The sequence below is a fragment of the Natrix helvetica genome (assembly GCF_964273705.1).
Source record: "Natrix helvetica genome assembly, chromosome: 6".
Classification (NCBI taxonomy): domain Eukaryota; kingdom Metazoa; phylum Chordata; class Lepidosauria; order Squamata; family Natricidae; genus Natrix; species Natrix helvetica.
The window spans coordinates 33150879-33173592 of NC_138553.1; the positions used below are offsets into that span (position 1 = coordinate 33150879).

General features: G+C 38.4%; 1 protein-coding gene across 4 annotated transcripts in view; it reads right to left on the reverse strand.

Annotated features, from left to right (window-relative positions):
- ATF7IP (activating transcription factor 7 interacting protein) overlaps nt 1-22714 on the reverse strand; it is a 108012-nt gene that overhangs the window by 64706 nt on the left and 20592 nt on the right. For 3 of the 4 annotated variants that reach the window (XM_081957697.1, XM_081957700.1, XM_081957699.1), the window contains exon 2: nt 2031-3106. In XM_081957697.1, the coding sequence (XP_081813823.1) occupies nt 2031-3099 (1069 nt within the window). In that variant the 5' untranslated portion in view covers nt 3100-3106. Of the gene's footprint in view, nt 1-2030; nt 3107-6607; nt 6626-22714 lie in introns of those variants that run through there. The other variant, XM_081957698.1, reaches the window with a different exon arrangement.

A 22714-nucleotide genomic window follows, 5' to 3' on the forward strand; every position in this document is an offset into this window, starting at 1 on the left:
TTCTAGTTTAGTTTAGTTTATTGTCATTGCACATCATACAATGAAATTAAATACCATCTTCAGTGTACATTATAACTATAAAAAAAACCAGAAACACAGAACCTTCACTTTCTATATAATTGAAATTGAACCCGATATTGCATTAATATTGCACTATATTGTAGAATTCAATATAGTTACTGCCCTGGGATAGAAGCTGTTTTGCAGCCTATTTGTTCTTGTTTTTATTATCCTGTACCGTCTGCCAGATGGTAATAGTTCAAAAAAAGGGTGCCCAGAATGAGATGGATCTTTAAGAATGTTTTGAACTTACTATCAAAACATAGCTATCAAGGTACTGTTATTAGCATAGTACGGTGATATTTCTTCTTCCAATTTTAAACCCCTGCTCATTATTTTGTAATTCAACTTCCTTTAATATGTATTCCACGTATAGGTTGAATAAATAGAATATGAAGCAGTGGGAGCAGCATGGTGGCTTAGTGGTGAAGAGACTCATCTCCTACTTGGAAGGTTCTTAATCCTAGATAGTGGCAAATGTTTCTCTCTTAGGGCGCAAAGAAAAAATATCTGCTGCAATCTCCACATAGGTGTCAGAAAGGGTGTATGTGCTCTAAGAAACTTACATCTAAAAAACTATAAATTATTCAAATAGATAATATTCTTAATAGGAAACAATATTTAAAGAAGCAGTGACCAGCATTATTAAAGTAAAATTTTAATTTAAACATGTATTTTCATTTATATTTTGGGCTGCGGTTTTTTAAAAATCTAGTATGGCTTTTTAGAGTTAAGGTTTGATATTTATTTATTTATTCTACTGTTCCATAATTTAAATTTTAATCAAATTTTATTTAAAATTTAAATAATACAATGAACATCTCAAATAGAGTCAAAGGCACCGGTAAATTTTAAGTGAAATAGAATTAACAATTTGAGCATTTTTTTATTTAGATTAGAATTACACAAACAATGGTTTTCTAAATCTCTCTGTTATATTTGAAATACTGATCAACTAATTATTTTCTGTTACCTTGAAGAATTTTGGAAATTATTCTGTAGTGGTTTGAGTATTATTTAATCAGATAGGTCCAGAAGGTGATGCTGTATTATTTTTGACAAAATTTTCTTCAGAATTCAATCCTTCTCAACAGAATTTAATGCTTATAAATGATACCAGTATAACAAAGGTTTTTTTGAGGAACACTTCAACCCTGATATTTTATTTTTTATTAAGGTACTTTCCAATCCTCACAAACAAAACCATTTTTGAATAAAATCAAACATTATTAGTAATTTTTATTACAAACATATTACTGCTGAGAATCAACCCTGAGAATAAATTTCAATATCAAAACAGATTGATAAGCAAAGTAGAAAAACAAGTAAAAATTGAGCAGTTAATATCAACTTATCCAATTATCCTACTAATGCAGTTTGATCTTATACACAGCAACAAAATTAAATCTAGTCTGAGTACAGTACTGAAAATGTAAAAATAAAATTCAGTCATCATAAGTAGATATCAACAGCATGTCAAGTGCCTCTAGAATAATTTTTGCTGCATTTTCTGTAGATATGGTTTATTTGATTTGATTTGGTATTCTAGGGTTGCTGGGAGTTGGGTGGCACATGAATTTTAAAAATTACGGTCGGTCGCAAGTCAGCAAGATGTTTACCATTGATTGGTATCTTTACCCACCTATTGAGTCCTTCCTAAGGATCTGGGATAGGCAGATGTTGCTGTTTGATGGTTGTTATTATTGAAAAGTAGGTTTTGAAGGATTGAGTAGTTTACTATTTGTATGATTATTGTACAGTATTATTCTTATGTTTTAATTTTTAAACAGTAAAATGATGTTGATATTGTGACTTTGAAACATCGGATACAATTAACGCTTGTTCTACATTTAATGTAACTAATTTATTATTTCACAGATAAGGCAATTATTTTCCTGCATCTAAGTTCCAAAATTGAGTTGTTTCAAACGATAATTTAAAATGGAGAAGAAAGAAAAGATGCCACTCACCTGGAGGATTTTCATGTTTTGGTATTAATACTACAGCTTCTTTTTCACAACAAACTTCTTCTTCATCAGAAAGAACCAAGAAAGCTTCTTTGGGCAAACTTTCATTGCTTTCATGTTTAGATGGAGAATTTAAAGAATTTGCTACCTTTTCTTCTGAACATAAGCTAGGAGTCTCTACAGGAAGCAAGGTGGGTTGAGAGAAACAATTCAATGCATTTGCTGGGGCCAGCTTTTCTAAAATTGGAATGATTTCATCTGTTTCCATTCTAGCTGCACTTCCCAACATATTCTCAGTTGGTGGTTCTTCTACAGTTTTTTGAGCCATAGTCTCTACAACATCTGCAGATTTGATTTCATTCTTTGAACCTTCAGCTGTATTCAAACTACTAGATATTGCTTCCTCCTCAACATCCTCTTTTACAACAGTTTCCTCTGCATTATTTTTTTCCTCCATAGACAGTTCAGGAGTAATAGCCAACTCATTTGTTTCTGCTGGTTCTTCTATTTGGTCATTAATGTTACTTTCTTCTTCAGTATGACTTGATGAGGATTTCTGATCCAAATTATCAGGTACACAGAGATCTTTATAATTCAGGTCCTCTTTTATAGTGATCTGTTCCCGGATGTCACTATCTTTATTACATTCAAGTACTTGATTTTCAGATCCAGGACTCAAAGGCGGGCTACTATTTTCATGATGTTGCTCAGAAACAATGTTTTCAGGAGAAACAGCTTCAAATTTTTCTGTTAAGTCACCATGCTGGTTGTCCTTGTTATCTGGACTTTTGACATCAGTGATTTCATCAGATTCTACTTTATTGTCTTCAGGATCAAGACATACATCTTCTAGGCCATTCACCTCTCTTCCCTCAATGCAGTCAGAATTTAATAAAGGAGAACTGATATCTGAATCCCCATTTTCATGTTTTCCATTTAACAGTTTCAGGTCAGCAGTTTTCAAAAAATCTTCTTTTACTTTATATACACTTTCAAGCTGTTGTCTGTCACTTGCTCGCATGGTTTTACGGGCCTTAAAAACTTTTTTTTGAGGTTCTTCACTGTTTTCCATCTTGATGCTTAAAAGTAATTTTAGGATAAAAAAGAAAAACAAGGAAAATTCATCAGTAAAAATCTAACATTAAGACAGGTTTTTTTTTTTTTTCAAAATCATTGGGGAGATGATTTAACAATGACTGTCACTGGACCTTTTGTGGCACAGAATCTCCTTATTTCAGGAAGTTTTTAAAACTTGATCATGAAGATAAAGTATTGATGGCACCATATTGAAATCACATTACATAAATTGTCATCTTTCTAGTTCAATTGAGATAGCAAGTCTGTAAAAATTGGTAGAGATTACAGGCAATCCTTGCTTAACGACCACAATTAGGATCAGCAACTGTAGATAAGCATTGCAGTTAAGTGAGACATCACATGACTGCGATGGATTTAAAACTTCACTTCGGCTGCAATTGTTAAGCAAATTTGTGATTTTACTGCCAGATTCTCCATGGATTCTGCTTGTTGGAAGCTGTGAAAATATGCAAATGGCACCACATGATTGTATGGTAATAAATGTGACTGATTGTAAAGTTACTTTCTCAGTGCTGTCATAACTTCAAATAGTTGCTAAATAGGGCAGCTGTTTAATGAGATCTACCTGTGCCTTCTCCAGTAGCAATGTCTAACTGGGAACCTTTTCAGTATTAACACCTACAAATATTAAGAGATATGTCTTACCAAGAAGAAACAATTTCTGAAATTCAACAGCCTTATTTTTGCTTTTTAAAGTTCTACAGTTCAGAACTATATGACAGCTTCAGCACTCCTGATTTAGCATAGCAGCTAAAGAATACCGCCTATCATCTGTTCCAGGCTGCTGGGATTGCTGCCACCCATCGCCACCACCATGGCGCCTGGAACAGACTGAAAATGGGAGGTGTGGAGGCCAAAAATGGTGCATGCTGATAGGTGGCAGCGGCAATGATTCCTGCAGCCTGGAACAGCTGATAGGCAGTATTCCGGGAGGCAGATACAACCGCCAATCAGCTGCTCGGGCTAAAGCAGGCAGTGCTGAAACTGACCAGGCTGTTTGCTGTAAAGAGGCAAGCTGCTGAGAGGCAAACGCCAAAGGGTGGGGGCTGGCGGGTAGGTGGGGCTTTGGCAACACTCACTCTATAAGACACACAGATATTTCAACCCATTTTTTTGGGGGGGAGTGCAACTTATACATCGAAAAATACAGTAAATCTTGCTTAGTTTTGCAAAAGCTTATATACAATATTTTCCTATGCATAATACAATTCATTTCATAAATATTAAACATTTATGTCATCTACCAGAAGAAATTATTTAAATCACTGTCACTTTTACTTGATGAATTGTTCTGTCAATACTGATGTAGTTTTCAGTGCGAGTAGTTTCTAAGTGATGGTCCAAAGTATCCTTGCCTTCATAATTAGGAACTTTTCCTTCTCTTTCTTAATATTTTTTTTTGAAAAGCAAGTTCATTGCTACATGTCAACAAAGTTAGGTATTTGAATAGCTGCTATGAATCAACCCATACTTATGAAGTAATATTAGTAGTTTAAAAGGTTAACCAATCACTTTCCAGCTCAAATGTATTTTACATGGCAAGAGAGGAGACAGAGATTACAAAAAGACAATATACTGTATGAGACTCAAGACAGTTCCATACGTGTTACAAACATTCCAGGACATTTCTATTAGTTTCAAAAGCAAAGTGTTTCTCCAGCAAACATAACCCAGTTTCGAAAAAAAATTATACAAGCAAATAATGTTCACTGTTAAGCAGTTTTGCATAAGTGTTGCCTGCAAGTTAATTAGGAAATCCTTGGTGTTGGTACCATGTTCTAGATGGACTATAGACTCCTGTTCTAAAACAGGGTCAGACATTGCTCAACAGTCTGTCAAAATGCAAATGCACACTTGTATAATGAATTCTGCTTTGCTATGTCAAGAATACACATGGATGTTTTGAAATAACAGGCAATTTTCATACATTTTCATGTTACTTTTGGTTAAGATTGCATTTCTTCTTTCTTTAAAGTATTTGCTGGAGTGCTCAAGTGTCTTAATAAATACCTGCTAATTTATGCCCTCAGCAAATTAACAAAAATTCTACACTTAAAAAAAATACATTATCTTCCACACAAGCTGAATTACTGTATATCTGTATTAAAAGGCAGTGCTTACATTATTTTAGTTCCCCATTTTATTAAGAAAAAAATAAGAACTGTAAGTCGTGAATAAGACTTCAAGAATTAGTTTGTATAATGGCTGCCACTTAGATTGAGCATAAATCAGGAGGAATAATGATAAGTAAGAACAGCATTAGTATTCCTTCTATTTTTTTAACTCCTGCAGTATCAGAAGCATACTCAAGAGGGAGCTAGCTGTACTCACAAATTTCTGTGACTTATCAGACAGGAAAAAATTGGCAGCTGTGCTTTGTTGTTACCAAGCCGTTTCCTGTAAAAGTTTTATCTTATCCTATTGGCTCGAGAATGCTAATCCTGACCCACGAGTTAAGATGATGAAATCTCAGTTCTGCCCAGCAACAAGAAAATCAAATAAAACTGAACATTTAGACAAATTGCTGAATATTTATAAAATGTACAATCTTTTGCAGTATTTTGAAATATCCTTCTTCAATATATAATGTTAACGGTAATTGTAGCAGTAAGATTGGAAATTGTTGAAGTTTCCATATAACAGTTTATAAAATTGAGTATTTAACCTAGTTCTGAATTTTTTTATTTCAAATAGTATACATTTCCTTCAAACAACACAAAAATAAACTACCTGCATTCTGTATTAGTTTCCAAGCAACTACCATAAAACCATAAAATCGTTTAGATAATTGCTAAAGCGCTAATACACAATTAGAAGTTACTACAAAGCCTATGCAAATCAACTGTGCTATATTAAACAATTGTGGTTTATTGCTATTGTTATTATTGGCATATTCTTTCAAATACTTTTTCAACTTATATTTTTATTTTGCTAACCATCTTTGTGTTTTTCCTATAGTTTGGATTTCCCATATTTGGATTTTAAATAAATCACCATCTCAGCAGAACATTTGCTTGGTCGCATAAGCATTCCTTTAGTTTTATAAAAATGATAAATAGCCTTCAGGGTAGCATTATGGGAACCTGTGTTAGTATAGTAATCAAAGCATGAGTTCTTAAATTTGTAATACAATTTCCTAAAATGATAAATGACTACATGCAATCTCTCTCATGAATAAAGCCAAAAGAAATAGATTTCTTGTGAATGATTTAGACTTCTCTCAAAACTTGTTCCAAATTTTGCTGCTGTTGAAGGCTTGCCCAAGTATAACAGGAAAATTTGACAATGGTCTCTCACTGTGCCTCCATTAAGAAACCTATTTTAAAGCAGCAAATAAATATTTGATACTAAAAGTTATATAGCATTTGTTTTTAACTAGGGTGACAATAAATAAGCCTACCAAAAGCAAAATGCAAAACTATGCATATTTTACATTTCAGCTGCTCTTATGTGTAACTTTATAATTAGATCTGATATCTTACCTTTTTATGCCACCAAGTGTCACCCTCTGGAAACACAAGGGAAATTACATAGAAATACATCAAAATTCAAAATTTCAGTATTAAAAAGTAGCATTTATAAATCTCTAGAAAGCAATGATACATTATATTACAAGACACATCTTTAAACCTAAATTGTTTCTATTGATTTTCCAGAAAACTGTTGTCCATTTTTTGAGATGATTTCATTGACAGAAATGAAATACATCTGTATGTACAAAACCACAAACAATACTGGCTTATACCAAGCACTGTACAAAATATTAAATGTGGATCAAACAGATACAGTTCAATTTTGGAAGACTTCACAAATCAAAATTTGGTTACAGTACGGATTTACCTCCCCTTATTATGGACCCAATTAACCTACAGATTTACCTTTCGGCATTTAACTGCCATTTTAAAATGATTATATAAAAACATGTCCTAACAAGAAGCCCCTGATGCCATGCTGCCATATTATCAGCAAGCCTAATAAGAGAAACTATACATAAACAAGATATAACAAGTCTTGATGTCAGACAAATTACTGAATATTAGTGCAATTCCATTGGTTGGCAACTAAAGACTGGTTTGTACAAGCCCAGCAGTACTAGAGGCTGAGAATCAGCAGGAAGCAGGAAAAGATCTGCCTGGCAACAAGGCTAAAAATAGCACACCTCCTAAGCATTAGCACTACTCTGTGAAATCAGCAGAGCTTCATGAAATCTTCCTGCCTCTATCCTTATGCACAATGGAGTGCTTTTCATAACAAAGTTAAACTATTATGCTCTCCCACAAGAGCCAAATTAGCACATATGAGTTAAGCATGTAACAAATTTTCATGCAGTTTTCTTTATGCCTAGAACACATGACAGGTTTTGCCCATCATTTCTTTTTAGTCATAAAGACAGGAAATATAGCTCTATATTTAGAAATACAGTTAAATTCAACTATAAAAAATTTAAAAATATGATTATTCTGTTTTCATTCACCATTAAACTCTATGTACATATGCTAAGAATATATATACCTACTTATAATTTCATAGGGAAGCATTTCACAGGTTCAAATAAAATATTAAACATCTGAAAAATTGCCCATTTTTTCATTTAATAAAAGCCCAATGCTTTTGAGAAACCTAAGTAGAAAGAGACTCTTGCCTTCCATGATGCATAATCATTCGTACCTCAAAGCAGAGTTTCTCCTTCCATGTTTAAAAAGTATTAACAAATCATTGTACTTCAGATTAAAAGTATTTCTACTCGTTTTAAATTGTTACCTAAGCACATACAAATTTAAGTCAAGCAAAATGAGCTTCACTTAAAAAACGTAATGTAAACAGTTATTTAATAATCAAATAGGTATATATAGCAAATTGACTTTTTATCTGAACAGCAAGTTCAATAACATTGATACCTGGAGAACGGGAAACATGGTGGTTAAACACAACCTCTCTCCACTTAAATAAAGGCAATTAGTACTCAACAATAGCACCCATGTTTCACATGACTAAAATCTCAATCCCAACATCTGTAGTAAAACGATATCTCTTAATAGTACTGGAAATTATTTGTTTCTACTTGATATCTTGAAAAGGTGACTGCTGGTATGCACGCCAGTACTAAGATAAACAACTTGGCTCAATATAAGAAGAATTATATCAAGCACCACACTGGACTTACCAAAGAGGCATTTGCATAATACAATAAAGCATTAAATGTTAATTAACACGAAGTTATGCACTGCATCTTAAATCCTAACTTGAACACTTCTATCCGTAGAGGTGTAGAGCAGATTTGAAGTGGTTACCAAATTTTTGATTATCAAACTGGAATTGGAAACCAGTAAGTAACTGTTATTTAAAATTTTCATTATTGTTAGAAATGGTTCCTACTACTAGTCATTTAGAACATTTCATGATGGAGGAACAGTTGACAATGGTTAAGGCATCAGGATTTGGCATGCTGCACAAAGATTTTCACTCTTTCACTAAGTGTGAGAATATAACATTTTAAACGTAATTAGCCAATTTGATTCAATCCTTGTTATTCGTAGGCTTTTGTTCTTGAAAAACCTTTTGGAAATGGAAGCAGTTATTGAAACACCATTTCTAGTGAGATGACATCATCTATAATCATAATATGGAGAAACATTAAGACAAGAACAAATTTCCCTTAGTGTAGCTCATATCAGTACTGTGTGGTAAAACTCTCAGACTTTTTCCCCTACTGTGCATGGCCCTGTACATTGAGACGTTTGAAGAAAAATTTGCATAGAAGTGAATAAGTGAATCCATGGAAACAGAATGCTTAGAAAACAATGACTGAGCCCAATAACAATGGGTTTTCCTTCCTGGTTATTAATACTGTCGTTCATAAGTTTTAAAACCCACCGTCTAGATTTATTCTTTCTGTTGATATAACATATTGTAATAAATGAAATCCCACTCTCTTTATAAATGCTTAGTTTTCAGCATTCAAACCAATGGAAAAAAGGTTAGCCCTTTTTTTGTTTTGCTTGCAACTTACTATACAATTGCAATTGGTCCTGACTGATGCTTCTTGTTCTTTCTTCAACAAATTGGTCGTGCAATTTGAACCAAGAGGTATGTATACATAGATGTGAATATGACCACAGATAAGCAGTATTAAGATAAAAGTTATACAAAACTGGGCTACATGTCCATTCTGAGATGGTGACAAGGGAAGAAAATCCCAGCTGTAAAGGAAAGCCAGGGGTTACTCTAATGGACTCAAGTGGAACTTCGTTTTATTTGTCAATAAAGAGAAATAGAATTCCAAGTCTATATTGACAGTAGCAATATAATTGAGAAGCAAAATATTATCTTATTTCTACATCTAGCTGGCCTAAACCATGACATCATGTTTAAGAGTCTGCTCCAAAGGTTTGCATATTTAGATCTGGTCTGTGGTTATTTGTAATAATATTTTTCTGAACTATGCAAACAAATTATGGAGCAATAATCATTTAGCTGGGACCAGCAAGACCTAGTCTCTGCTTCTCTAACTAGTCTGGCCAGACTCTGATTACAATGTACAAGGCGGATATTAAAATATAAGACCATCTGAGTTCTAACGTTTCTCGCTAAGGCCACTAATTAAATAATTGGTGGGTTGCTTAATTATAATATTCGATAACCTTAAGATTTTGATTTACAAATGAATTGTTTAGTTATGTAATATTGATAAACTTTGTACCATTTCAAGCTTCGTTATTATGAAAAATGGATAAACTAATAGATTAATAGTGAGGTCTCCTTAGTGAAGTTTTATCAAGTTTTCAACACCAAGGGAAATCTACCAGATTTTTTTAAGATTTAGAATTCAGAATTTTATAAACATCCATTTTTTTAACATTTTGGTTTTCTTTTAGCAGTCCCAGTTATTCTACACACACACACACAACTATTATAGATTAATACATTTTACTTTTAAAATAATAAAAAAATCTTAAATATGTTTTTTAAATTATTCAAAGTTTCAATCTGTAATTTTAGATATATTCATGACGTAGACTTCTGTCAAAGGTAAATTAGAATAATGAGATGAAAACATTTCTCTCTTTGGTCACATGCAGTTTTAAGCGTCTCCTGTTACTCTTCTACAGTGCTGCCACTATCATTATTCTTGTTCAATGAATGCTGTTTTCCAAACATGTCATAGAATTAAACTCTAGAAATAATGAACAAATGTTTTTGTTAAACACTGAAAAAGACAATGCTATAGAAACTATTCCAAATATTTTGTACAATATGAAAGGTTTAAAACTTATTTCCATTCACTTATCTAAACTATATAATTGATGTGTTTTTAATTGGACATAGGCAAAAAAAACCTCTAAAATGCTGATGATTGGTTTTAAACTAAAATTCTTTATTTGGTTTTTATTCTATTAGGAATGTGTCACTGTAGTTCCAAAATGCACTAATGCATACTTGAGGGCTAGAAACTTTAGAGTAAATCTCCAATGTCATAGGATTTTGCAATCTAGAGATTAAGCAAATGCTTCCTGGTATGTGAGGAAATCGATCACTTTTTCAAATAATGTCTGAAAATCTAATTAGATAAATTTAATACTATCAGACATAAAACAAAATGAAAAATAAAAAACTCATCACTGTTTCTGTTACTTATTTTGAAACTGCAATTATATTTAGCGATAAAAATATGGGATAAAACTAAAGCCAAACTCTTTTTTATGAGAATCACTAAACATGCTCACAAATCTCATCAGAGATACAACTATGTAAATTACTCCATTAAATAATCAATTTGTGGCTATCTCCAACAATCCTAAACCCTCAAATATACTGCCATATAACCTAATCAGCTTTTTAAATCTTGAAACTATAATTAAATTAAGCTATTAATTAAAATGTATAAATATATTTTAAAAGATTATGAAACTACTTTACTTACCTGGAGACAGCTTGACACCCATAAAACGAGCTTCCTCCTCAGCTTAGCTGCTTATTTATCAAAACAGTAGAAGAACACTTCTAGGTCAGCCATCTTGAGAACAGGCTTTACTTGTCTTTACATAAGCAAAATATATTGTATGTTTGTTGAACCTGCCTAATGCATAATTTTTCTTTTAACTATCCACATTTTTGGAAAAATGAATGCCAAGATTTTTATTTACACAACAAATGCTCCTAGAGGAATCGTATTAGCTCTCAAATACAGTCTAAAAATGTCAGCTGCACTAGAAAGCTTTTAGAGTGAGATTATTGGCGATGCTTGCTGCAGTGCTACCAGTTGCCTCCACAGAAATGTGTGCAATGTGATGTCTCCCTTATAATAGCAGAAAAAATGCATATTGTAACACAAGAGGAAACAACACATAGTTAGCAATTTAAACTTTGCACACAAATTTAATTTTTTGTTCTTTTTTTTGCATTATTTTAATAGCTACTTTTTAAAAAAATGATATCTCTTTTATATATTTACTTTTATTCCCCTTCCATCAGGGCAAAAAAAAATTGCTTGGATATTCCAGATGGGATAGACTCTTTACTGCCTGCCTGATAGTTGCAATGTAGATAAAATAAGCATCTATTTCCTAAAGTAACTGCAGCAAGATGCTGCTAGAAAATGTTCACTATGTTTTATGTTCAAGAATGAATAGTTCTAAACAGAACTGAAAGTTCAATGACAAGTTGCCTCAATCAAAATAAAAATTATCAATATTTTCAATATATAATAAAAATAATTTGTTCATATATTTTATATATTTATATACCTTTTAAAAAGTTCTTTCATACATGATAGAAATAATTAATGGTAAAATCTAGTTTGTTTCAAGTTATTTTGACTTTGTAGTACATATCGAATAAAACGAATCAGTCCTGCATTCATTTTTATTCTTTTACTAAATTATTGTAAATATTTTATTTATTCTTTGGAATAAATCTAGTATGGCATCAAGTTTGCATTGGATTATAAATAAAAGTCACAGCTATTTTAATTATGTATATCTTAAAACATGGATATTTTAATTAAGTAGGACTTAAAACATGAATAATTCTCCATTTTCAGGATGATCTATTAACCTAGGTTCCTCAGAAAACTTTCCCCTAAAACAGAGTTGGAATTCTTGGCTGACCACAAGCTTGACATTCTTCTATTCCTGTCCCCAATTAAATTTTATATCCCAGAACAGCAGTGTGAACAAATGCCACTAAAGCTTACTAAAGTTACTACTGCGTTTCCTACTAGAGCTGAATTTTAAGTGTAGCTGAATCTCAATTTTAAGTTACTAGCTTTACACTAGTTTGGCATTTTATTTACCTTCCCCTGCTGATCGAGATCAAACCTCTGTATGTATAATATGAATCATTGGGGGGAGGGGAATACTCATTTAAGTATTAAATGTACAGTCTACCAGTGAAAACAGGGGGTAAAATGCATAATATACTGTATATATATTCTACCTAAGAAATATGTATAGTATTAATACATATGTTAAAGCTACATCATAGAATTACAGAGCTGGAAGGGACCTCGGAGGTCCCTCTAATCCAACCCCCTTGCTGAAGGCAGAAGTCTTATACCATACCAGACAAATGGTTGTGCAGTCCATTTTTGAATACCTCCAGTGATGGAGCACTCACAAACCTATGAGGTAACCTGTTCCACTGATTAATTATTCTGTCAGAAAATTTCTCCTTACTTCTAGGTTGGATCTCTTTTTAACAAACTTCAACCCATTACTTCTTGTCCTGCTCACTGGTGTCTTAAATAATAAGTCTAACCCCTCTTTTTTGTGACAGCCCCCCCTCCCCAAGTACTGAAAGATAGTTACCATGTTCCCCTAATCCTTTGATGGGCTAGAAATACCTAGCTCACTCAAGTGAGACGCTTACCTGAACGGTCGTTCTCTGGGCGCTGAGGGAGAGTCCAAACATGGGTTAAATTCAGTCTATTCGCCTAAGGATTGAGTTGATTTTCTTAGCCACGCCTCCTCTCCTCATTGAGGATTAGTTCAAAAACAAAGGCATTGGTCTGTGATGGACGTGTGCACAGTGTCTCCTTCGGACTTGTCAACAATGTCTTTGCTCCATGAAGCCTGATGCGAGGAAATTAACCCCAGGATAGGGTTGGACTCTCCCACAGCGCCCGGAGAACGACCATTCAGGTAAGCCAACGGTCATTCTCCTGTGCGCTGCTTGAAGAGTCCAAGCATGGACATACCCAAGCTATGAGGTCCCATGGAGGGAAACAGAAACATCCAGGGTGTGTGGAGCTGCTACAACCCGCTGTAACACCCTCCTCCCAAAAGAAGCCTCAGCTGCAGCGTAGGAGTCAATGCAATAATGTTTAATGAATAAGGTTGGAGGTGACCATGTGGCCGCCCTACAAATTTCCTCCACGGGAGCCTGCGTCATTCACGCGGCCGTGGTGGCGGCACTCTTAGTAGAATGAGCCGTGATTCTAGGTGGTACTGCCCTGCCCTGCAGCTGGTAGGCGAACTTAATGCAAGCCCTCAGCCAACGACTGATAGTAGAAGGGGAAACTTTCCGTCCCATAGTGCCTGACTGAGAGGAAATGAAAGTGATTCAGAGTAGCGAAAACCCTCCATCCTCTTGATGTATCTGCGAACCATCCTCCGAACGTCTAGCTTGTGCCATGTTCATTCCTTGGGATGCTAAGGGTGAGGGCAGAAGTTAGGGAGTACCACCTCTTGAGTTCTGTGAATCATTGAGTTAATTTTCGGCAGAAAGGCCAGATCTAAACGGAGGGTAATACGGTCAGCATGAAAGATACACAAATCTTCACGAATCGAGAGAACTGCCAGCTCTCACACCCTCCTGGCCGACGAATAGCAATAAGAAAGACCGTTTTCAAAGTCATATGCCGAAGGCCGATAGAACCTATCGGCTCAAATGGAGTCTTGGTCAGGGCCCTCAGAACAAGGGGGAGGTCCCATGTGGGAAACCTGTGAACAGTGGGTGGATGTAGGTTGGAAGGCCCCTTGAAGAAGCTTTTCACCTGAGGATGCTGCCCCAAGGACACTGAAGAATGTCTAGTTAAGATGGTTGACAGGGTAGGAACTTGACGGCAAAGGGTGTTGGGGGACAAACCCTTGTCCAACCCCTCCTGTAAGAATTCTAGCAACTGCAGAAGGGTAGCTGAGACTGTGACGATGTCAGGAGTCCGGCACCAGTAGCGAAGGTGGCCCAGGTGGCATCATAAATCCGAGTTGTGGAGGGTCGACGCGATGCTTGTATGGTACGAATGACCTTGTCAGAAAGATTGTCTTTCCTCAGGAGTTCCCCCTCAAATGCCAGACGGCCAACTGGAGCCAGCTGGGATCCGGATGCACTATGGCCCCCTGGCTGAGAGAGAGTAGCTCCTGAGGTATCCTCCATGGTCTGCAACTGGAGAGGTTGACAAGGTCCGCGTACCAGGATCTCCTGGGCCAGTGAGGTGCTACGAGGAGAACTTCCACTTCCTCTGCTAGAATCTTCTGGATGACCTGCAGGATGAGAGGCAGCAGCGGAAAGGCGTACAAGAGGCCTCTTGGCCAGCGGCAGCGCAGGGCATCAGTCCCTTCTGCTTGCGGAGTGGCGTACCTTGAGAAGAACCTCAGAAGTTGGCTGGATTAGCGAACAGATCGATCACCAATAGGCCGAACTTGAATGTGAGCTGATGGAAAGTTGCCAGATGAAGACGCCATTCTGTGTTGTCAATGGTTGTCTGGCTCAGCCACTCCGCCCTCAGATTGTCCACTCCCGAGATGTGGTCTGCTCGTAAGGAGGCCAGATGACGTTCGGCCCACCTCCCCAGCGTCTCCATTACTGGCATGAGGACCCTGGACATGGTGCCCCCCCTGGCGGTTTATGTGGGCCTTCATTGCTGTTGTCTGTAAGCAGCAACACATGGCGACCCACAATGTCCCTCCGAAAATGGCGCAAGGCTAGCCTGGCCACCCGTAACTCTAACAAGTTTGTGCTCTGTGCTGCCTCTCTCTGCGACCACTTGCCTTGAGTCATTTGCTCCTGAAAGCGAGTGCCCCATCCTTGGAGACTCGCGTCGGTCGTGACTGCCAGCTGGTCTGGCTCTCTGAAGAAGCAGCCCTTCGTCACTGTTCGCGATTCCCACCACCGAAGGGACTGTTTCACCTTCAGGGGTAGTTTGACATGCCTGGGAGTTGCTGGCCTTCACCCTCTGGATGGGACGGAGGAACCATTGTAATTTGCATGCATGCAGACGTGCCCAGGGAACTATGCTTATGCAAGAAATCATGAGTCCCAGAAGTTGAGACAGTGACACGATGGATGCAAGCTTGTTCACTCTTGCGGCCCGTGCGCGGGTTGTGAGGTTGCATCTATGGCCCGGTGACAGGAACACTCGGCAACAGTCTGAGTCTATCAGCGCACCGAGATGCAAGATGCGGGTGGACGGCGTTAGCTGACTCTTCTCCCGGTTCACTGAGAACCCGTGATGTTGTAGAGTGGAGATGGTGAGTTGGACATCTCTGATGGCTTTGTTGGTGGACGCTGATTGAATCAAGATGTCGTCCAGGTAGCAGAGTAGCCGTATTGGACGGGAGCGCAGTTGGGCCACTTCAACTGCCAATATCTTTGTGAAAGTCCTCGGTGCGGACGATAGGCCGAACGGCAGAGCCCTATACTGGTAGTGTCTGCGTCGTAGTGGAACCTGAGGAACTTCCTGTGAAACCTGAGGATGGGGATGTGCAGGTATGTTTCCTTCAGGTATAAAGGTCAACCCGTCCCATCTGATGCAACCTAGGATTGTCTGCAAGGATTGCATCTTGAAACGCTTGTAGGCCAGATGTCGATTTAAAGCTTTGAGGTCCAAGATGGCCCTCTATCCCCCCGGAGCTTTTGGAGACAAGGAATAGAATGGAGTAGAACCCCTTTTTTTCTTGCTCTATGGGAACTGGCTCTATGGCGTTTATCTGTAGATGTTGAATCTCAGTCTGCATGCATTCCCTCTTGGGAAGGGATGAGGGAACGAGACACTGAACAAAGATCCTCGGGGGAAGGGATATGAACTCTAGGGTCAGACCATTCCTGACCATGTTGAGGACCCACGCGTCCATGGAGAGCAACTCCCATCAGGCGGTGTACAGTTGGAGACAACCACCTATGGGAGGATCCCGTTGGTGGTCACTTGGACCGGCGGTAGGGGCGGTTGTTGGAACTGCTGCAAAAGGGACGCCGAAGGACTGCTGCTACTGTCGCCCCTTGTCTCTGAGGTTTGTTCTATCCTGTCCACGGTCATTGGTCTGGGGATAGGATCTCTGATAAGAGGTACCCGCACCTGAGGAGTCAGTCCCCCAAAAGGCTGCTTTCAAAAAAATGAGCTACCCTTCCTATCTGCCTTCTTAGTGGTGGAAGGAAGTACCTTCCTCTTATCCTTGGTTTCAATTAAGAATTTGTCTAAGTGCTTCTCAAATAATTGGCCGCCTTCGAATGGGGCAGAAGCCAACTTTCATCTGGACTTCATGTCTGCCTGCCAGTGACAGAACCACAGCAGACGGCGTGAAGTCACGTTGGAGGCTAATGCTCGGGAGGCAAACTTGGCCGCATTGAGCGAAGCGTCAGCTGAGTATTCTACAGCTGCAATGATTTTATTAAGGTCATGCCTCCATCTGGAGTCTTCCGAGGGGGATTAGGTCTCAATTGCCTCAGCCACAGCAGCGAAGCTCTGGTGAAAAACGACGCTGAGGTGGAAGCCCTGGTAGACCAAGTGGCCGCCTGGTGGGTCTTGTGGCAGGCTTTCTTTGCCTTTTTGTCCTCGGCTTTAAGACCCTCAAGGAGGTCAGCCAGAAGGACAGAACTAGAAGAAAGAGATATGATTGGGGTATCCACCTGTGGAAGTTGCAACAAATATTCCAAGTTACTTTCCACAGACTAAAGATTTTTATCCACCCCGCTAGGGTTAGTCAAGGAACCTGGTTGCGCCCACTGGAGCTGAACCACATTGACAAACAGGTCTGGCACTGGGAATAGTTCCTGTGCCGGAGTGTTTTCCTTAAAGAGTCCCTCCTTCGGATCCTGGGATCCAGAGGGGGCAGGGGTCCCTTGGGTAGTAGTGCCCAATTGAGTAAAAGCTTTAGCCTTATGTAATATTGACTTAAATATAGAAGGCCGAAATAAGCCAGTGAAGGCAGGCTTATCAGGAGGAGGATTCTAATCCTCTGAAAATTCCAGCTCCTCTACATTGTCCTCCTCTAGGACGGATTCCTCCGTGGCAATGGAGGTGCCTGGAGAAGGAGGACCCTGTCCTGATCCCCCTGGGTAGGTTTCTGGGCAGTCTTGGCAGAGGGACCTCTGGAGGCATGGAGCTTCTTACGAATACCAGCCTCGATGCTTCTCTCAATAGCCTGTTCAATGACCTTTTGCATCTCAGAGGACAAGTTGGGACCCTAATCCTCAAGGGCCCTTGATGTCCTGACCCTCCCCTGCCAGTCTGTTGTGAGGAAACCAGGTCTTCCTCAACAATTGAGCAGGCAAATGGATATATTTCTTTCTGGATGGAAGAAAACTCTGGATATCCCAAGGAAGCTGCAGGCGAAGAAGCCTGAAATCCCTCATCCACTACTGGAGGAGAATTTTCCCCCCCTTGGAGAGAGATGGGGAAAAACCTCCTGAGGCTGTGGTAAGGGACTAGGATCCCTAGATGGCTGTCCAGAGGAAAGGGACAGTCTTCGGGCGCTTTCAAAGGTCTTTTCTAGAGCCCTCTGCCTGCGGGCATCAGCCTTGGATAAGGCCTTGCCACCTCTGGGGTTAGGAAACCCCTTCCCTTTGGTGCCCTTATTGCCCTCTTCTACTTCAGGGGGGGTCTGGCCTCCTGCGTTTCAACGAGGGGTCTGGATGCTCCTCTGGCACCTCTCTTGGCTATATCCCAGTTTTAACAAAGGCATAGTTATATCTTGTTATCAACTCCTGAAGTCTGGAACAGATGGTGACTAGGGTGGGGTTGGATTCTCTCTCAGTACACCGAGAAGGAGCGCATCAGGTAAGAGGAACACCCCTTCTCCAGTGTGCTGAGCAGAGAATCCAAAGCATGGGACATACCAAAGCCGGCTTCTCTTAAGGGTGAGCCGCGGTCTGGTACCAAGTCTCCAGCTCTGAGTGTACCTTTTGGAGCACTCGTCTACCGAAGGCTACTGACAGCTCCCTGAACAGGTCTACATGTAGTCACCACTCTGAGTGACTTACTGTGGACCTGCTGAGCCAGTCCATCTGCACATTTGTTGTCCCCGATATGTGTTCCACCCTGATGGAGAGAAGTTGTTTCTCTGCCCAGAGGCCCAATTTCTCTGCCTCTTGCATGAGGGGTCTTGAGTGTGTGCCCCCTTGCCAATTTATGTGTGCCTTTGTGGCTACATTGTCCGTCAGAATGAGGATGTGAGACTTTATCCTGGAACGATGTGATGGACTGCCTTGAGTTCCAACCAGTTGATGTTATTCATTAGGTCTTCCTATGACCACTGTCCCTGTGCCATCCGTGGTTGGAAGTGGATGCCACAGCCAAAAAGGCTGGCATTTGTAGTGATAGTCACGTGGTTGGGTTCTTGAAGCCATATCCCCTTGTCATGGCCAGGAACATCCACTACTAGAAGGACTGGAGTACCCTGTGTGGAATCCGAACTCTGGTTGGCGAGTTGCTCCTACTAGACCTTTGGTAGGGCAGGAGGAACCACTGCAAGATCTTGGCGTGTAGATGTGCCCAGGGGACTATTATTGCAATAGTCCCCTGGGCACATCTACACACCAAGACTTTGGGCATTGTGCAAGGTACCATTCTGCCAGGGGCTGTGAAAGGAGGACCAGAGCAACCAACCAGATTGTCCAAATCCAGTTTGCCAATGCCCTTATGCAGTCCCGATGCTCTTGCAATAGGTAGACCTCACATAATGAGGTATCTATGATCACCCCCAGGGGTGGTAAAGGGGTGGAAGGAGTCAGGTGATTTTTCTCATAATTGATGGAAAACCCATGATCCTGAAGTATCTTGATCGTGACTTGTAGGTCCTCTGCTGCCCCAAGGTGGGAGGGGAACTGAATTAAGATGTCACCCAGATAACACTGGACGTGGATTGGGACTCTTGTTTAAATTACACTTCCAATGAGCCTCTGCTGGTAGTCTATTAGACTGTGGTGCAAAGGGAACCTCTTTGCTTCCTTCTATAAAAAGTAACTGTGGAGATAGTTCTCTGGAGCCCACTGGTTACCGAATCTTGAAGCTCTGAGACTCTTGTCTTTGTCACTCAGCTTTCCTCTCAGCCTTGGAGATCTTCTTCTCTAGGGCTCTCTGGGCATCCCTTTCCTCAGTCTTAGAGGCTTTTCTGGAATGCAGGGCTTTTGCCCTTATTTGGGCAGCCACTCTTTAACTGCCCGCTCCTGCTGATGAGGGACCCTTCTTTGTTAATGTGGGGTTGCATTGGGGGCCCCCATCTTCCCCACTCACATGAGCCACCTCATGATTGCTTGAGGCAGCAGTATCCTCCATCCTTTGCTTCTCCTCTATGCTCCCTACTGTAGAGGCATCAGGAAGTCTGCTGCTGAAGACACACTAAACGTCAGCTCTTTAATTGAGCCAGAAGGTGGTGGGGGTGCTGGGAGGAAACAAAGGTGCCAGCCACACTGTTCTCTCGGTTATGCCAGTTCTGGAGCGTAATCAGGAAGCTCTCTCGGCTATGTCAGTTTTGGAGCTCAATCATTGCAGTGGCTTTGCCGATCAAATGGAGAGCCAACCAAATTGTTGCAGGGGCTTTGCCGATCAAATTGGGAGCCCTTGAACCATTGCAATGGCTGCTTGTTAAACGAGGCTGTTTTGGGGTGTTGTTATTGCAGTGTCTCTCATCTTAAAAACAGTTTGGTGAAAAGCGGCTGTTGGGAATCGCTCCTTCCTCCCGACAAACAGCTATGTGTAAGGCGGAAGTAATACTCGCCCATCTTTGTGCTGTTCTGCTCAGCTGAATTGGCTGGCTGAATTGCTGAAGTCCATGCTGTTTTCCGAGAGATAGCAGATTGAGCTTAAATCCTTGCCGCTTTCACACCCAACAGCTGATTGCTGTGGCACTCTATTGATCGCCCAGAGTCTTGTCACTGAAATCGCTGAGAATCCAAAGCATTAACTCTGTCCTTTTCCTTCTGAGGAGCTCTTCCTAAGTGTGTCTCTCTTGGGCTTTAGACTGAGTCGAAACTGGGATACAGCCAAGAGAGCATGGCTACGAAGTTTAGGACGACTCAGTCTCTAGGGCAGAAGGGTGGAGTTAACCCATGCTTTGGATTCTCTGCTCAGCGCACTGGAAAACCTTGCTTTTAACTTCAGGAAAAATGATTCTCTAATTTTGGAACCTGCAAATGTCTAATTTGCGGCTAGATTAATATAAATAAATGATAATTATCAAACCTCAATTAACAGATAAGACTCTGGAATGGAATTTAAGTTTTGAATTACGGAAGACCTTATAGAAGGAATATGAAATCTGAGAATGAAGATTTTGCTGCATTATTAATTTGCAGTACTCTTAGCGTCAGTTATAAGGTCTGCAGCTACAGCTCAGAAATTATTGGTGACCTATTAATTCTTCTGACAAAATAAAACACTTCCACATACACATTATTTTAAAAGTCAGTGGTTACTTATGACAGCTCGTAGTGAGGGATGATAATGGAAAATGTCCACTCTTATTCAAAGCCTAAAATTTGAAATCTTTCTGCCCTCTAGGAAACTAAAATATTCCCTAAAACATTTAGAGAATTATTAAAATTATTGGTTGGGTAGATCATAAAAGCAGCTTGAGTACGAAACAGAATTCAGGAACTGAATGTTGGAGATCACCAAGAAGTCAACTTTATGCGTAGGATAGCAAGGAGGTCCATGTGTTAAACTAGCAACCTACTTTTTCATAAATTGCACAATTAAAGCGATAATGCTGCATCTGTAGTATTTGACCTAACACTGATTTTCCCTCATTTTAACTCCTTTCATCCTGAAAAGTATTTCATGAAAGTCACGTATTCATTGGAGTATTTTTTTAATCATGAAATATTTTAAAAGGCATACATTGTTTTAAAACTTAAGCATCCAAAAGTAACTGTAATTGAGTGTACTATTATAAGAGTAATCCAACAATTTGTTCTAAATTCATATTGCATCAGAAGGAATATTTTAAAGCAGCAAATAACTAGAATGAAAATTTTAGGTGAGTTTTCCAAAGCAACCTAGTTTTCTGATGAAACCTTATCACAAATGTGTTGGCAGATTACAAATTATCTAGTGAAAAATTATAGAGTATAAGCAGTGAGAGAAAAAGCAATTTATCAAAGTTGATTCTATCTCATTAAAAGATTGTATAAGCAAGAGTAGAAGCTGGGTTGTTGCAAAGGTCAATCTTGCAATGTCAGTGAGGTCAGTGTGCTGAATTTTGGAGGTGGAGAAGGAAGAGAAGTATTGTAAACACCAGATTTAATGTACAACTTTAAAACAATTTTTAAATGGAAAGTATATGATGGTCAAGATGTACATCTTTTTTATACTGACAAATCAAAAAGCAAGGGTATAAAATCACTGAATTATTTCAGTGGTTGTATATTTTAATAAAACCTTTTACTGCAAAATGATAAAACCATACAGTGAAAGAAATTGAGCTAACAATGGTAATTTTAAAAGTCTAGACAGGATTGTAGCTAATCTTCCACTTCTACAGGCACACTGTATCTGAAACAATGCATTGTTGAAATCCCTATTTCCAACAGAAGAATTAAATACATGCTGAAATCTCACATTGAAATTAAAGTTAATGTAATAGACTTTTGATAGAACCTTAGACCAATTACAAAAGAAACATTGCTTGTTTTAATTCCACAAAATAACTGATGAAAAAGAATATTTTAACATTTTTAAAGTAAGTCTATTCTATATTCTTTTAAAATCATGAGAGAACTTAACTAAGTAAAAGGTAGAGTATTTTTGCCAATTAAATAAACACTGCAAAACACTGGAGAAAAAGAAAGCATTATACAAAGTGGAAAAGTACAAAGCAAAATTTCTATCTTGTTTCCAGATAATTATTTGCTTTTTTCCATTGAATTGCAGTAATTATGGAAAATTCTAGATTTAGGCATCACCACAAAGAAACAAAAATTATTTTTGATATTTTAGTTAATAAAGTAAAATATAGCTTACATCTGAAAATATCCAACCATCTAAATATATTTCATAAAGAAATATAAGAAATATAAATAAAATGTATTAAATATATGAATAAAGTGTTTTTCTCTTTTTATAAAATTATTTTGCAAAGCATTTTTAAAAATTATTGAAAAGATTGTCAATATTCATAAAGTATGCAAAATAACTAAAATGTATTTTGTAACAGATCATGTTTATCAGTAACATTTTTACTGTTTGCTTCTATAACTATCACATTTGCCAGACTATTTATCCCTTTTGAAATCCATGTAATGACAAATAAATGTCTAACTTACATAGAAATCTTACTTAAAAGAATAAAAATGAAATTGAAACCTTTTTATTATATATTTTATAATAGTGCACATTTTGCTGCTGGAAAATGTGACTTCAAACATATAATTCATAT